Source organism: Nothobranchius furzeri, unplaced genomic scaffold, assembly GCF_043380555.1.
Source record: "Nothobranchius furzeri strain GRZ-AD unplaced genomic scaffold, NfurGRZ-RIMD1 Scf059, whole genome shotgun sequence".
Classification (NCBI taxonomy): domain Eukaryota; kingdom Metazoa; phylum Chordata; class Actinopteri; order Cyprinodontiformes; family Nothobranchiidae; genus Nothobranchius; species Nothobranchius furzeri.
The window spans coordinates 917-18,956 of NW_027223076.1; the positions used below are offsets into that span (position 1 = coordinate 917).

Sequence of the window (18,040 nt, forward strand, 5' to 3'; positions counted from 1 at the left end):
GAGAAACAAACAACATTATATTAGGAAGAATGATGTAGTGAAATCGTTTGAAGAAGGAGGTTTGAATGCGATTGATTTTGAAGCAATGGATGGTTCCATCAAACTCAAATGGTTGCAGTCTTTCATAAATAACTCAAACAGTATTTGGTTTTATTTCCCTAAAATAATTTTCGAGAAGATTGGTGGCATTGAATTTCTCTTAAAATGTGATTTTGAAATTTCCAAAATACCTATTAAATTATCTAATTTTCATAAACAGGTTCTTCAGTACTGGAAAATGATTTACAAGCACAATTTTTCTCCACATACAAATTCAATTTGGAACAACAGATGTATATTGATAAACCGAAAATCCATTTTTTATAAGGATTGGATGGATCATGGAATTTGGACAGTTTTACACTTGTTAGACAATGATGGCAATGTATTATCGTACAATAAATTCATAGATAATTATAGCGTATCATGTACTCAAAGTAAATTCATTAAAGTTGTGAAAGCCATTCCCCCTGCAATGATTCAGATGGCTAAAGCCAGTTTAACCTATTCTTCCTCTATAATTCGTGAACCATCCTTAGTTATTGATGATTGTCAATTTAATGGAAAGTCATGCAATAATAAATTCTTAAGGACGATTCTAACCAAACAACTTTTTCCTTCTCAATTAAAAAGAAAATATTTGTTTAAAGATTATAATTTTAGGTTCTTGACTAAATATCTCTCTTTTCCAATTCCACCAAAAGCAAAAGAAAATCACTTTAAAATTTTAAATGCCATTTACCCGTCCAAGGACTATCTTCATAAGAAATTCAATATAGATACGAACACATGCACTTTTTGCAAAACTGATATTGAGACTACAGAGCACCTTTTTTATTCATGTGACAGTTCCAGATCTTTTTGGAATGATTTTCAGTACTGGTTAACCTCTAAAAGTATTGATTGCCCTTCTTTAACCTTTCAAGTAATAAGATTTGACCTACAAACAGAAAATAAGAAATTAGAATCTGGGATTAACAACTTATGTATAGTTGCAAAATTTTTTATTCATAAATGTCGCTTCTTAAAAATTACTCCGAATTTTGCTGGTTTTAAAAATGAAGTCCTTCTGTTGAAGGCTTCATTAGATAAGTGTAAATTAAAGAAGGCTAAGATCTTACTTGATTTTTTGATGTTGCTTTTCAACTGATGTAGCTAGAATGTATGTGCGTACTTATGTTTTTGTTTAGTTTTCTTTGTTTTCTTTACTTCATATGGAAGGTCATTTAATGCACTTGTATGCTGTTTTGTTATCTCTGACCTATAATGTTCCTTTTTTTTGTTTTTTTTTTTGTTGCTGTTGTTCTTTGTTTGGATGGCTGCTTTGTTCTTAACCAACTGTACTTATTCATACTTTGTTGAGTTGTAAGATATGCGCTGTATTTGTGAATCTGTACAATTAAAAAAAAAATAATAATAAAAAAAAAATAAAAAAAAATAAAAAAAAAGTATCTGTTAAGACGTTAAAAAATAATAAGTATCTATTAAAATGTTTGCAATAGTGAAACATTTCAATATAATGTAGATAAAAAGAAAAAAAAAGAAAACGTCGGACCGTACAGATCGGGTCTACCGCGCATGTGCAGATGCTATATTCGTCTTGTGATCCGTTCAATGGCAGTTTACTCCGCAGTGTACGAGGATACTGCCACTTGCTGACCGAGCGAATAAGCCCGATTGTAAACTGAATTTGCGTTGTTACAAATCGTGTTTTTACATGCGTGTTAAATTTGATTTAGTGTGTTTATGCTTGTATGTGTGGAGACGATTGATTTGAATTATCTTGATGTTCTGTTGATAATGTCCACTGTAAATTGTCAGTAAACACTGGCTGATTAGTCTTCAGGTAACCTATTACATGTTTGTTTTTTCTCCACACAATAGGTTATATTTTCATTTAAAAGCTGAAAATATGTCACTGTGATACAGCAGATATTCTTAATTTGCACTACATGTCCTATGAATGTTTTCCCATATGAAATGTAATATATTCTTGCACAAAAGCCAATTTGGCTCATCACCTAAAATTTTACTTTCTACTTTTGTGTTAGATTTCTTAGTTTGCCACTTTGTCTTGAAATAACTTAATTCTTTGTAATACCATAGTGATCATTTTCACAATGTTGCAAAATTAATGTTTGAAAATAGTTTCTCAAGGTATTCATAGGTTAAACATGTTAAATACAGATTTAACTACACTCATGTTTATATCCATATAAAATAACACAGGTCCACTTTATAATTTCCACAGGTTTACTGTAATAATGCAGAACACAAACAACAGATTACAAGAGCATGAACAACAGAAAAAGGATTGAGAGGATGGTTACAACCCAGATTATTTGAATAAGGAGACACATATTGATGGAAATAAAAAGCTTTTTATTTTCAGCCTGTCCTTTCTGGCAGTGTGGTACTCTGAGTACCAGGTACAAGCCCAACAGATTCACTTTCTCAAACAGAGTGTTACAGTGTGTGTCCTGTCACAGTGTCCCGATTGATCATGCGCCCTGGCTACTTGACCAAGGGGATGTCCCTTTGGCTGACTGGTTAGAGTGTATGACTCTCACCCGGGAGTCTGGAGATCGAATCCCGCCCGGGCCCTTGTTTATCCACCTTGCCACAAGAGCATTACAGTTTTTGCTATAGAACTCCAAGAAGAATGATCAAAAACTCTCACAAAGAAAAACAGGCATCAAAGCACAAACCAAGATGTGGGAGAACCACTGATGGGGAACCTGGTCACTACAACCAGTGTGGTGTGTGTGTGTGTTCTTGTACATACTACATACTGAGGACCATTTTGACCATTTTCCCTACAAAGTGAGGACATTTTTTGGTCCTCGCTTTTTTTAGAAGCATACCAGAAGCTTACTATACCAGTTAGAGGCATAGTGTGAATTAAGTTTTAGTTAAGGTTAGGGTTAGGAAAAGATAAGCGTTGGTTATGGTTAGGGTTGGGGTATGGGTTAGGCATGGTGAAATCACAAAAATGAATGGAAGTCAATGAAGGGTCCTCACTATGATAGAAAGACAGACGTGTGTGTGCGTGCGTGTGAGTGTGTGGTTGTGTGTGGAGACGGGGGCGGCGACAGAGCAGACACATTAATTGTTCATTTGGCTGCAAAAGTGGCTGCAGTAGCCTGGGAGCATCTCCTCCGAGTAAAGTGCCCTTGGTTCTCCTCTTTTTCCTTTCCCTTCCCCAGGTCATCACCATGGACAGGGAAGCTTGCCGGAGGGCAGTGGAGAGGTTATGCTTCTGTGATGGCCTAGATGAAGAGGAGATGAACGATTGCAGGGAACCGTTCCTGTTCATGTTTAGTTTTCAGTCAGACTATGAGGAGTTCTGCAGAGAAATTGAGGAAAAAAGGAAGATCAGGGTGTTTTCTGGCTTTGAAATGCCATAGTACAGCGGTGTCACAGTTTTTGCATTCTTTTTCCTCCTCACATTGTTTTTTTGGAGGTTCTCTTGCTTTTTGTGTGCTTTTTGGTTCATTTGTTTGTACTTTTTTTTTCCTGTGTTGGCTGTTTGCTCTATTAAATTTACCTTTATTGAAAAATTTAGTCTGCATTCTTGGGTGTCTCACACAATGTCTCACCACCCCGCCTCAAACCCTGGCATGTTTTAAGAAGTATCAGCACAATTTAAGTCTCTGGTCCTCTTAATGTAGCTGATATAACTGAGTGTACAACAAATTTACCCGTGTCTGTACTGTTTTACACTCACTTGGGAAATGACTATTAAAATAAAGGCGGCATTGATAAAATCAACTATTAAAATGGTTTTGACAGGTTTAAAGAATAGTCTATCAAATGCCTGAACCTTTTATATAGGTACCAAAAGTATAGCTAAAAGACACAAATACCTATGTGCTATAAATACACATACCATACAAAAGTAGAAAAAAGAATAAAAATATCAGAACAGATTGGATCAAAAATGGCACCTGTAATTATCTGCTCTTTAAAATTATCATGACATCCAGCAAATAAGTCATTTGATTACCAATGTTATGCTTTACATGGGTTTTGTGGGTTTTTAGGGCTTTTTAATCCTTAGAAAGGGGCTACTCGCGGTTTCCTGGTTCCATTGAGAGAGGGGCAGGAGTCAAATAGTTGTCTCCACCCACCTCTAAACGTTTAACTCCGCCCACATTTAGCCCCGCCCCGATCTCCGGGATGCAGCCAGGGGGGGAGCCGCCCATTGGTTTGTCAGGGTGAAGTTCGTATGTCCCAGGCGTCTCTGAACACGTCACCGAACTTTTTCGAAGGGGCTGTTGAGGTGAAGAAAAGTGGTTTATTAGTGTGGGGCGTTTAATATGTCGCAGGTTATCGCGTGAGAAGCGGATTATATAGCTATCTGGACATGCTCCAAAAGACTTTACGGAAGTTTTCCAGCTTTGACAACTTTGCTGAGCTGGGTGTTTGACTGCTCTGATTTCTGTACCTGGACTCGTTCAAAGCGAACCATGTCGCAGCCGGAGCAGAAAGAGCCCACCCTGAGCTCGGATGCACCTAAACCCGCTCCGGTGAACCCCAGAGCGGTCTGTAGCGTGTGTAAACGCCTTTACCGGGACCCTAAAATCCTCCCCTGCCTTCACACGTTCTGCTCCGACTGCATCGGCCAGCTGGAGGCGTTCTCGGTGTCTTCTCGTGGGAACGGGAGTTGCGGAGAGGCGGTGAAGACAAGCCGACAAAGCGTCACAACAACGGTACTGTGTCCCGAGTGTGACTCCGAAGTGGACCTCCCTCAGCAGGGTCCGGCCGGACTGAGTACAGACCACCTGGCGCTGGACGAAGTGTTCCTGGAGACCCTGGTGACCAACGGCCCGCTGGGATGCGACCTGTGCGGGGAAGGAGGCGCTGAGAGCCGCTGTGAGGTCTGCTCGGTCAACCTTTGCGAGTTCTGCTGCCAAGCTCACAGGTGGAGTAGGCCCAGACCTCCTAGCTTCATGTCTATTTATGTCACAATCAGATTGAAAAGTTTAGCCCACAGGTGGTGCACATTCTCACAAGCTCCTCATCTTCCTTCTCTGCTGTGCTACAGCTCTTGGGATAGAACCTTTCTAGAGTTGAAACAAAATCCAAATACCTCTAGTTTGGTACTAAAAATCACATTTTTTAAAACATAGATATTGAGTTGGAGAACATTTCAGAGTCCGACTTTTAAAGAGACTGCAGATATTGAGTTTTAGTAGCCGGAGGTAGAATTTATCTGCTTGGTGTTGATTAAAACTTCTGAGGATACCGTGAATCCTCTAATACAGGCCCGGGCCTGTATTTGACTCGAGCTCATCAAGCTCCAGGCCTTTATTGGAAGGGGGCCAGTATTAGAGGCAGGCCTCTATTTCTATTTGAGCAAAATGAACTAATGGTTCGCTGGAGTTTTTGACAATTAAAATTGCGCCCACATTTTCAAAGTTAAACACATTTCTTTTAACAACGGTAGTTTCTGCTTCAGCCCTCTCCCCCCTCCCCCTGCGCAGCGGCCGCAAACTCACTGATGCACCTGCAGCCTCTCAGAGTTCCTGCTGCTCTAAACATTAAAATAATTATTTCATTTTCTGTTCCTCACTTCTGATTACCTTCAATGGTGTCTGTTTGTTGCAACCAGCAGGTACAAAAACTAACTTGTTTTTATTTGACTATTTTTCTGTCCTGTCTGTTTATTATCTTCCTGCATCTCCTCTCAATCCTAAAAAAAACTGCTACCTGGGTTCATATATATTCACCTCATGAGTTACCTTTGAACTGCAGTTCTAAAAGATCTACCGACCGCAAAAACAGCGGAGCGCTTGCTGTTTGGCGGCTGTATCAGTGATCAGTGCGTCGGAGGACAAGGTGATGCGCGCAGCGCCCCGCTCCACAGCATGCAGCGAAACGCATCAGCCGCAAATAAAAGACAGAAAACATTAAAGGAAATGAACTGACATGAACGATCGCGTGTTAAATTAGTTTTTGAGGTGGCGACACCTGATTGTTACTGTGGCCGTGCTCAGGAGGCAGATCTACCGACCGCGAAAACAGCTGAGCGCTCCCTGCTGTGATCTGTGCGTCGGAGGACAAGGTGAAGCGCCCCGCTCCACAGCAGCGATACACATCAGGCGCAAATAAAAGACAGAAAACATTAAAGGAAATGAACCGACATGAACGATCGCGTGTCAGTACCTACGGTCTGGCACTTGAGTTTTACCCCCAAAAAGAGAATGTGATCATACGATAATTCAATAGGGAGCGTGGTTTCACAGACGCGGAAGTGATAGTGTCGGTGAAACGCCGGCTGATCTAGGAAACCCCCAAGCGTTCGAGCGTCAACGAAGTGACACGGAAATGCCGGGCTTTCCAGAAGTAAGTAAGATAACTTACTATGAGCTGATAGTTCGTTGGATTGATCGGTACGTTGGAAACTCTGATCGTGAATCTGAAGAAACGATGACTGAGTGGTGAGCTGGAAAGGCGACTTCCGTTTATACGTTTTTTACAATTTAATTTTAATGTAACGTGTGGTTGTGATAATATTTAACATACAAAACAAAAATAATGAGGAAATTATCATGTAGATAATAAAATCTTAAACCAAAACAGGAAATTGATGTTAACCTTTGACCTCATTTTCCACCTGCGAACGAGTGAAAGGTAGAGCTAGTGGTAAAATGGATCGGTTTTTGTTGCCCACATTTCCACGGGTTCAGTCAGAAACAAATGAATCTTTGGAAGTGATCTCAGACCCACAAAAACATACGGATCTGGATGAAGAGAGTCAACCCTCAACCGCCGCAGTAGTCGAGGGTTTTGCCGCTGGAAATGCTAACACTAACGTTAGCTTACCTTGCAACACTATAGATGGTTTTCTGTGTGGCTGTATGTGTTTATGATTTCATGGACAAGTCAGCGATTGTTCATATGTTTATGATGTATATTAATGATTGTTTCAGGTGTTGTTGAGGTTTTGTGCACGCATGTGTATCTGCTAGTGTTGAAGGTGTTTTAGAGAACAATAGGTACGCATGACCACTTCCTTCATAGCACCCTCAATAAAAAAAACTAGCTCCTTCATAGCACCTGCAGAAAAAAAATTTCTGGAGCCGCCACTGCTCTAGCCTATTAAAGAAACAAAGTTCATCCTTCTAGATATGCATTTGGGGGCTGTGCAAAATCACAGAAGGCCACAAATAGCCCTACGGACATTCCTGATTTGGAGCCACTATATTAAAATGCACATGCCTAAAATGTATCTAAACAAAAGCTGAGCCACTACTATCCAAACGGGGTTAGAACTTGTATAAATGTGCTTTTCATGAACCTCGGGGCATGGGAATGTACAAAATAATATCTCTGGAAGCTTTACTACAGGTCAGTTGATGCATGTCATAAACGGTTCAGTGGGTTTTGCCCTCATTCTATCACCTTTGTTGAGCTGATCATTTTTTCAAAACACCTTCAGACTAGCCTTCAGAAGGACAATATGAACATGTTTACAAAGTTTAATGTGAAAACATTTCAATAAGAATACACACTTTTGTTAACTAACTTGTTTAGGTAGTAATTTAGAACAAATAGTTGAATTACACGGCCTTAGTTTGTCTCATTTTGTCCAGATGCTCTCACCCTAACACTCAACAAAGCGTTTGTGTTGATCCAGGGCATGGCCCGTCCACTTAAACCCTCAAGAACTCAGTTAAGCAACAAAGATTAATACTAAAGTGTTCAGAGAATCTTCAGCAAAGCTGAAACCTTCCTTTGTATTTTGATTTGTCATTAATGTGGGAGTTACTGCCACCTAGTGGTGTGGTGCTCATGAGCCTATCCAGATGTGTGAAAACCTGCTCTCTGCATCGTGTCCAGACGTCAGAAGCGAACAGCGTCTCACTCTGTTCAGGCGGTGGAGGACCTGAAGGCTCGTGGACGTCTTGGTCGTCCCATCCTCTGCTCTCTTCACCCCGGCCAGGAGCTCAGGCTCTTCTGTCAGCTCTGCGACCTACCCGTATGTCTGGACTGCGCTTCCACGCTGCACAGAGACCACCACTGCTGTCCTACGCACGACGTCATCGACCATCACGGTGACCGTATTCGAGATCTGGTCAGCACGCGTCTACGACCCCGACTGGAGCAGATGGAGGAAGTTCTACAGAAGGTTCAGAGAGGCCGTCTCTAAGCCCATTCTTTTGTTATCTAAAACACACTTGGTGGTGCGGCTTGTTAAGCTTTGTTTTTTATTTTGTTTAATTTTTCCTGATATCCTGCTACAGGTGGAAACTTCCCAGGAGAATTTGAAGGTACGGGTCGAGGCAACAGCCAGTGAGATCAGAGCCTTTGCTCGAGGCTACGCCAGCGCTGTGGAGGCCCATTGTCTGTCTCTGCTGCGGCGCCTAGAGGAGCTTCAGGTCCAGCGCAGGTACGACGGGGTTTCCGCGCAGTAGTAGCAACCAGGGCTGCTCGATTATGGCAGACATGATCATCACGATTATTTAACTGAAACTGAGATCTTGATTATTTAAGATGATTTTTAAATTAATGTTGATTTTATGTTTATATGTTTGTATTTGCTCATATGATTGCACAATCAGAGAGAAAAAAACATGATAAATAGAAAGAAACAAGGTAATCGCAAAAACAACTGATTCCTAGTACAAAGGAGCCGATACACTTGCTCATGACTGAAGGAGTTTAACCCTCCACCCCGTCTCACGGCGCGTGCCGCGCACGCACATTTTCTCAGCGGCTTGGGAGCTAGGCCTTAGAGCCGTTTCATTTTGTAAACGAAACACTTCACTACAGCATTCCCTTCCGAATGTCCAGAAGGACGCTCTGACCTGCAGGAATTATAAGCGACAGTAGAAAGTAGCTAAGGGTTACCAGAAGTGTTTTGTAATGATTTAAATTACATGTTATTTAATAAGCCATAAGCCATATGATTCCATAGTAAATATGAAATCCACCTTATGGATCTGACTGTGGGTACTGTTTAACCAGAAGATTGGAACTTTTTATTGCAGGGATTAGATAACAGCTTCGAATTCACTCAGAGACAACAGAAGAGCGAGTCAAGTTTAAAAGTTTAAAGATTTATTACTAAACAAATTAAACTAGACTAACTTTAACACTAAATGTATGGTGTAACTAAGGTGAGTGAGACGGAGAATGGTGTAGTGTGGAATGTTGCTCAGAACCAGCAAATCCGAAGAAACGATTAGTTCTGAGGGGAAATGAAGGTGATGTCTTCGCATTAAGCTTTGGTTAGAAGGTTCATAAACACATTCAACGCCATTTGTCGGTCTACGTACCCGTCTAGATCAGGAGGTGTAGAGGTCCAGCTTGACCTTGTGGAGCCGGAGCATGTAGAAGAGCCACGGCAGCCGACCACCAGTCTTGAGATACTCCCAGGTCACGACAGTTTGTTGGCATCTAGCGAGACCCAAACCTGGGTCGTGATGGTTCAGCTTTTATTGTGAAATGAACCGTTGCAGCAGTTGGAACAGCAACAGATTTTATCCAGCTTGTCGTTGGTTCTTTTGGCTGAAGAGGAAAGTTACGGATTGGCCACTCCGACAACTTCTCTAGAACGCTTTGAACTGGCGTTGGAGATGGCGCGGCCAAAATTGGAGACCCGGCCTTTAATTGAATGCCTGCCTGTATTAGAGGATTTACGATATATATTTGGAGAACACTGTTGCTACACTTACTGCTTGTTTTACTGACGAGAGAGGTGAATGTTCAGCTGCATCCGTGGCGAGTGGCGTGTCAGATGGTTCGCTGAACGTGACAGAAGCGGCAGCTGCAGGAGCTGATTGTCGGCTCAGGAGAGTGTCCAGCGTCTCTCGTCTCTCCGAGGGTGTTTAGGCCCCTTGTGTGGGAAAATGGCCAGTAAAGCATTTAGTTTCTGCCCTCTCTTATACCCAGCCGCTCCGGTGAGCTCTTAAAGTATTTGTGGTTGACTATAAGCCTCAAACGCATCAGGAGAAAAATGTTGGGAACACAGCCTTCTTTTAGAATTCTGAAACTTTCTTTGGGAAGTTGTGTCCGTCCACAGGCATCTTCCCACTGCTTTCTCCTCTTCTTGCCAGTGGGAAAGCTGTGTAAAGTCACATCACTCCCCTTGTTGCCCTCTGACTGGAAATTACATCCAAAAGCAGCACAATGCAGCATTTTACTTAATAATTAATACAGTGAGCGCGTAAACAAACACTAGCGTCAATAGCTATTCTTCCAAGTGCAGCCAATATCCGTCATTGCCCCTAGAGTGCATTGCATGCAGAAAGCATGGCGTCCTGCATATGTCAAAAAATGTACTTAATATTTTAGATATATAAATAAACGGCTATATTTTGTGTGTTTCTAACAACATAGTTTGATACAACAGAAAACTTGTGGCTTATTAGGGCATCCACGTCCTCTTAGCCGGAGTTCCTTTTAAGATGGTGACTTCACATTTCTGTTTATAAATGTTCTTCTGTAGCCGACAAACAGCTAAAACATGTTGTTTTACAAGTATTATTCTCATGTCATGTTTTGTTCTCATATATTTATATCTTAGAGACTTACTTGTTCGTGAAAAGTTCATCAACTCTGCATCAGTCGAGGTATTCCTTAAATTTGAAGCATCTAAGCGGTAGTCTAATGATATTGGTTAGTTCTGGTCTGCGCTCCGTTTCCTATTGCACAGAGCTCTGTGGGGCAGGGGGCGTGGTTAGCAAAAACAAAAAAAACTTGTCTTAGTTTCTACATTACATCACAGTACATGATGAGATAATCACTTTTACGGATTTCTGACAATCATACATCATTTCTGAAAGGGGAAAAGCTACTTTAAGGCCCTCGAGGCTAATAAATAAGTTTGGTAGTAACATTTTCTCTGCCCTTAATTATATTAATGTTTTTTTGTTTGGTTTTAAGCTCTTTAAACTAAACATCTACGAGTGGGACTTGAGTAAAACATTAATCTAAATGATGCGTTCAATTCCCACCCCTGAACAATCGTATTAACCGCGTTCGTGAAGCTCTTCTAACCAGAACAGAAAGAATGAAGTGATAAAAACATCAAAGCTAAACAGGAAGTGAATGCTTAGGAAACATTTATCCACCCGTCTTCTGCTGCTCAGCTGGAACTGATTGGTGGAAAACGGCCTAATCAGAGATCCCCTTTTTCCCAGTATCCTGCTTATCATTTGATTTTTCCTACTCGGAGGTGGGGATTTCCGAGGACAAATCAAATGCACAGTTTGTCTGGCCATGACCCACACAGCCGTGGGACGGAGTCTACAGTTGTCCTTCAGACTGTCTCTGCTACAGTGCAGAGTGGCTAGACCGGTCTGCAGAGCTAAATCTGTAGCGAGAACCAGAGTTTATGGAACTCCTTCCATTAATCATCCTATCAAATCTGACCCTGAGCAGCTGGTTATTCTTCAGTAACCTGTAACCTTTTAACAGCAGGACCACTGAACCCAAGCCCCATCTGTTTCCCACAGAAACGTCCTCCACCTGCAGAGCGTGCAGCTGCAACAGGGCCTGCTGGATGTCCGAGGCAGTGTGGCGTTTGCCGAGCGCCTCCTGAGCTGTGGGTCTGACGCCGAGATCCTCAGCGCTAAAGGAGTGACTCTAAGACGACTCGCCAGCCTGGCAGAGAGAGGCTATAACCCTTGTCCAGCGGTGGTCGCCCCAGACGATAGCAGCAGCATTTGCTTCCTGCCCAGAGAGCCAGCCGGAGAGGTGGAGGGCTACCCAGTGGTGGGTGTGATTAACTGGAGGACGCTGGATGTCAGCAGGTGCACCATTGAAGGAGAAGGTAAACAAAGGCAAAGTGGTGTTCTGTCTGTGTTCCTGTAAGATAAAGAGAAGGTGATCTCGGGACTGGGTTTGCACATCCTGTTTTACTGGTCACAGAAACAAGTCAGTGGTCAGACTGAGCTGATAGACCAGTGGGCGTTCCAGAATTCCTCCTGAACCAAAGGAATGCCGGTGTGACTCAACATGCCTTCTGGGAATGTCCTTAGAGGATGCTGTCAGGTCCAGACATGTAGACAGAAAGCTTCAGGACACTTTCTGGAGACAGTCATTTATTTAGAGCAGACTCTTCAGAAGGTCTGGAAACAAAAACGTGTTCTACTCATGTTCTCACCTCAGGAACCCACAGTAGGTTTGCTCGGGTTATATATGGCCCGCGGGCCTTGACTCTGACATATGTGCTGTAAAGGGTTGTTTTAGCACACACTGGCTCAAGAAAGTGACTTGAAAATTTGCAAAGTATTTAAGCTTTAAGGCTTCACGACCTCAGAAATGTAAAAACTTTAACACAAATAATCGTTATTTCAGTTTTGACCCAAATTAATCATCTATCAGCGGTTTAACATCTGCTGCATCTCTGTCCACCGTTTCTGCAGTAGCAGCGGTTTCATCAACATCAGCGGCTTCAGGATCTCAGCTGCTTGTGGACAACACTGAGTGATCAGATAATCAGTCTGACAGATGTCCAGCGTGACATTAATCATTGATGCGAACACAAAGTCTGTCAGCAGTGACACGACTGCAGCAGCAGCTGGATGTCTCGAGTGAGTGAAAGCGGGAGAGTCTGGAAAACTGATCAGCATCCGGAGCTGATCTGGAAGCAGTTGGCAGCGTTAGGAAGGACGGGAGTCATGGGTGGGCTGGGGAATGAGAGTTAATTCCACATTACAGCAGGCTAAACATCCAAATCCACATTAAGAGTCAACAGCAGATCTTAAAAGAGCTTCCTGGCTGGTGCCCCTTACACATGAACAAGCTATGTTTAGATTTATCCTCTTAGTCCTGCAGTACATTGTCTGTGTTCAGCTGTGTGACCTTTAACCTTTAGCCTGGTTACAGGTCTGCGGCGGGGCAGCGAGGGCCAGCCGGGCCGTTTTAGCCTGGTGTGTCGAGACTCAGCCGGGGAGCAGATGGCTCGAGGAGGAGAGCAGGTCCTCGTCAGCATCGTCCACAAAGAGAAGAAGAACTGGTGAGGGCTCTGCCCGCCTCTGTGGGGGATGCTTTGTTGGTAATGATTATTTGGTATGTATACTTTATAATACCCATTAATGGTTGTGTCCTTCAGCGCTGTGGAGACGGTGGTGGTGGACAACGCTGATGGAACGTACAGCGTTTCATACAAGCCTGAGGAACCAGGACCTTACTCTGTGTGGGTTTGTGTCAAAGCCCAGCATGTGAAGGTACTAAGGGCTGCACCCAAACAAAGGATACTGGTAGACAGGTGCTGGACTCACCTGGAGCTCACAGCTCCCCTCTCCTCCCTGCAGGGTTCTCCGTTCCTGCTGAATGTGAAGAAGAAGTTCAGACACCACGGTGGGACGTTCCACTGCTGCTCCTTCTGCTCCAGTGGAGGAGCCAAAGAGGCAATCTGTGGCTGCGCAGGAACGATGTCAGGTACTGGGGACAAGTCCGCTCACACAGGAAGCTGTCACTGTGTCACACCTGGTCTTTGGTATCTTACCGAGATGTGGAAATGACAAGTTCTAAACTTTTAGTTTGTAGCAGGCGCTCTATAAACACGAGCTAACGCTCCAACCATTCTATCTCTGTTGGGGTCATCATGAGGGTCTTTGTTGGCCTGATGAATGTGAGATGTTTCATTCACATGGACCAGAGCGTGAGCCCGTCTACATGTCCTTCCTGTGTCTCTGCAGGAGGGTTTAAAGGCTGTGGTCACGGTCATAAGGGACATCCCGGGAAGCCCCACTGGTCCTGCTGCGGCAGCACCACTGAGAAGTCTGAGTGTTTACCTCCGAGCGTGTTGGCTGCTGTCTCTCCTCGTGGACATCTGCGCACCGTGGAGCTGTGAGGGACCCAGAGATGAGAACACAGATCCATCTATATTCTTGTCGTTGTTATAAACAACATTACAATGGAACAAATGCAGAGCTCTCAGTCAAAAACGGTCTGTTCTCTGGTGTTCACATGTCTGTGGACAATTATTTCACCTAAATGAAAATGTGAAATCATTCTTTACTTGTTTCCATTATATAGAGGATTTTTTAATAAATGACATCTAAAAAAAACCACTATTAAATACAGCCATGATGTGTTGAGCTCCACTGTATCCCCTCTGTGGGCAGATCATGGCTCAGAAGAACAACACATCTCCTGGTAGACCATGCTGACTAACACTAACCCAGCTGAATGTTGCCGACCACAGTCTCCTCCAGTAACTGTAACAGCCCAAACCACTACACCACCTCCACCTTGGGTCTAATCCTAACCCTGGCCCTAACAGGGTTACCCTAACCGAAACCACTACAACACCTCCACCTTGCTTTTGTTGTGGCTCTAATCCTAAAGGTTGGTTTATGCTTGACGCGTCCGTGAGGTCCGCACGGCTCCGCGCGGAAAAGTTGCGTCATTTCAACAACCACGCCCCTCCACCGCGCCTCCGCACGGCCCAAAATTTCCGCAGCGCGCACCTAGGAAATTTTCTAACCACGCGGACGGTCGGACGCGGAAAAGCATGGCGGACCGGCAAGAACTAGTATGGCAGAGGTTCGTAAATACAGACATTTGTATGATTCAGCTCTCAAAGATCACTGTGATCAACATGTTGTTAATAATTCTTGGTGAGAAATAGCTCGCACTGTCAGAAAAGACAAGGACCCTGTTAAAAATGCTGGAATGCCATGTTGTAAACAACAGTAATTTTTACTTCTACTATGGTGTAGTGTTGGATGCATGTCGTAGAGCTCCATGCTGCCCCGTTCAGTTTGGGAGAATATTGGCTCACCGCAGAGACAAGCCGCATAACCATAAGCTCTGCAAGTTGTGAAGCGCGTTCCATCCGCGAGCCGCATCACCAAGCGGAAAGTAAATGCGTCAACCATAAACCAAGCTTAACCCTGGCTCAAACAGGGTTACCCTAACCCAAACCACTACACCACCTCCACCTTGCTAGTGTCTTGCCTCTAACAGGGTTTCTACACCAAAGAGGTTCCTGTGCTTGTCCTTAAAAAATAGTCTTGTGACCCATAATATCTGTCAGACAGATTAGACATACACGACTATTGTAAGAAAACCACCCATTTGTAGCTTTTCCCTCCCCCGCCCCCAAATTCCAGGATTTTAGGTAAGAACATATACAATTCTTGAAAGCAGAAAAACTGAATTTATTGGAGGAAAGAAGCTCTGAGTGTCTCTAAATGAGCTGCTGATCTGAGTAAAAGTGAAACCAACTCAGAGATTTTAGACTTGGAGCTCATGTTTTCCTCAGCTGTTCTCTTGGAACCAGCAGATGGTGCTGGGAGAACAGCCAGAGCTCTTGGTAATGGGAACACGAAGAACTGGTTCACTACTGGAACTGGAAAAAGTGGACCATCCATCCATTCCCAGTTGCTTAACTTTTTTTCCTTTCAGGTTTTTATGCCATTAATTTGTGTTTTTTCAAGTAGTGCAGAATCACAAAGGTGGATCTGCACCAGAGTCAGCCCTGCCCATTCACGCAAACTCAGCCCAGCCCACTGACTTCTTCTGTTTTTTTTTTTTTTTGTTGTTTTGTTTTTTTACTTTATTGCAAACTAACCTGACCTACATGAACTACGGCTGTTACTAGTTTACAGTTGTTAATACTGAATTCCAATTAAGCAAGATAAGTATAATTTGCTACATGAAATGAAAGGTTCTTTTCAGCAAATTTCTGCCCACGGCCGCTCCGACAAAATGCGCCTAAACAAGCGTTTTAGGCTAACCGGTTATTGTATGAGCTCTGGTAGTCCAGTGGTGTAACGGTCTGACTTATGCTTCGTTTTGCCCTCTGCTGACGCTGGTTTGACTCTCACTGGGGTCGGCAGTAATGTATTTAGCCAACTGAAACAGATTTAATTTATTAATATTTTAGTTTTATTGATTATTTTCTACAAAATATTTTATGTCTCTAAAAAGGTATTTGAATTTGGTTGTTTCTAAGCAGCATTTTAGTTTAAACTCTGGACCCACACTGGCTAAATAAACAAAGAAGGTAAAAACAAACTGATTAGTTGTTATATTTTAAACCGTTTACCAATAAAGGGTTGAAAACACAATATTGGCAAGAGTAGCTAGGAAAAAAAAAGTTGATGCCACGACCGGGAGGAGAACCTGCACAAAACTACACACCAGTCTGACACCATAGTCACCCCACCACTACATCTGTTACAGTATGGTTGGTGCCACGTATCCTATCTAGTGTGTCTTTGTAGACGGATGGATGGTTTTTCTGGCGGTGTCCCAGTAGAAGTCATTTCAGAAGTCATTTTTCAGAAAATCCACAGAATATCCAGATCTGAGAACCAAGACCAGACCTGCTTCAGGGGGAGAAGAAATGCACAGTAGTGGCTTACTTTCTTCTATTTGCAGGAAAAATCTTTACATTCAATTCAGTTCAGAAATACTTTATTAATCCCAGAGGGAAATTGATTGCTGTAGTAGCTCTGAATAATAATAATAATCAAGTCATCCAAGAGTTGTTGTATATTACAATGGCTGTTGGCAGGAAGGATCTCCAGTAGCGGTCAGTGTTGCAGCCAAACTGAAGAAGCCTCTGACTGAAGGCACTCTTCCGTTGTCGGACAGTCTTGTGAAGAGAATGCTCAGGCTGATTTAAATCAGAATAAAATACAAACTTTAGGCTTCAGTTAAGCTGCGTGTTTGCGTGTATCTGATGTCGGCAACAGCCGGGAAACGTTTGTGTTTTCTGAAAATAAAATGTTGCTTTTATGTGAGATCAGCTGATGCTGTTTTAACCTCCAACCCTCTCCAAAGCTGCTCTGACTTCTCCAGAGGTTTTGACCCACCCACCCACTCCTTGTTGCAACATGAAAAATAAAGTTTTCACTCTCAGTCCTGCCTCGTGTGATCATTTAAAAATCATTATTCATGTTATTAAAGCATCTCAGATGAACACATGAAGACCCGCTCTGCAACCCTCCTCTTCCTCACATGCTGCAGTTTCTGTAGCACCTGTATTTTTGGGCTCCCATGTTCACTTCTTCATTATTGTCATTTTTTAACTAATTCTTAAACTTTTTCCTCCATTTTTGATTCTGGTCTTTTTAAGTAATTATTCAGTTTGTTCTGAAGTGGAATTACTCAGACTTTGATTTCCCGAGGGGGTCATGGAAAATCAGTCTGTTTCTTTGGGAGCAAAAGTGTTCCTGAGCAGACTTTTCCTGCGTCATTCTCTAGAAAGAAGAGATCATGATAAGACAAACCTGCTGGCTGTAGTATCATTAACACTTGCCCTGGCCAGCAGATGGCATCAGATAGTTTAAAATGACCCTGTCATGACCATTTAAATGTCTCCTGTTATGTTTTTATTAATGCATATCTTCCATGAGTAGCAGTGACATTTGATTGGAAGCTGTCCCAGAAGGACGCTCCAGCTGTCAGGAGCATCTCTGCTGGATCCAACAGGAAGCTCCAGCAGATTGGATCTGAGTGACTTCCTGATTACCGGGTAAAATTCTGGGGAGGAGAGGTTAAAGAGCTGAGATTAGAGGTCTCACACACACACACAGGTGTGGGTTGTAGATGACGGAGTGGCTTTAGGTGTGTGTTTCTGATTTCTGGCTCTGGTGTTAGTCTAAAGTCCACACTGAGTCTTTGCCAGAACCCATAAACTCCTTGGCCCTCCGTCGAGCTCTCAGGTAATGTTGCTTGTAATTGGGAGAGCCGATGATCATGATGCAGCGTTTTCTCCCAGCTGGGACACACCTTTTCTCGTGTTGAACATTTGACCCACTGAGCTTTTCATGCTGTCATCATCCGCCTGCTGAGAGTCGGTGGAGCCTGGATCCTGCCTCGGCCTTCAGGTGGTCTAAAAGACTTGAAGGTGGGAATTAAAACCATCACATCAAAAGTTGACATCAAGAGAAGTAAATGATCCCTGGGCTGCTTCATTTTTGAAGCTTTAAAAATAACTAGGACCTGTTTTATTATTGGATCTGCAGCGTGGGAGATGCCTTCAGTTTTTATTCAGCCCCTGAATCACCTGAGACTCCTGCGGCTTCGT

The 18,040-nt window shown here is 43.0% G+C and overlaps 1 protein-coding gene and 1 long non-coding RNA gene across 2 annotated transcripts; one reads left to right on the plus strand and one right to left on the minus strand.

Moving 5' to 3' along the window:
* Positions 1-2,271: 2,271 nt before the first annotated feature.
* LOC139064861 (uncharacterized) lies at positions 2,272-4,305 on the minus strand. Its single transcript, XR_011517858.1, has 2 exons — positions 4,170-4,305; positions 2,272-3,385 (listed from the first exon to the last, which is right to left on the minus strand). It is a non-coding gene; the product is annotated as an uncharacterized lncRNA (long non-coding RNA).
* Positions 4,242-16,869, plus strand: LOC107393532 (E3 ubiquitin-protein ligase TRIM45; the record flags this gene model as incomplete). The annotated part of the gene is given in 8 exon segments (XM_054737666.2): positions 4,242-4,963; positions 7,885-8,173; positions 8,289-8,434; positions 11,505-11,821; positions 12,880-13,009; positions 13,106-13,220; positions 13,308-13,434; positions 13,695-16,869. Coding segments are annotated over 8 exon segments (1,734 nt in total). The 3' UTR covers positions 13,850-16,869.
* Positions 16,870-18,040: the final 1,171 nt, after the last annotated feature.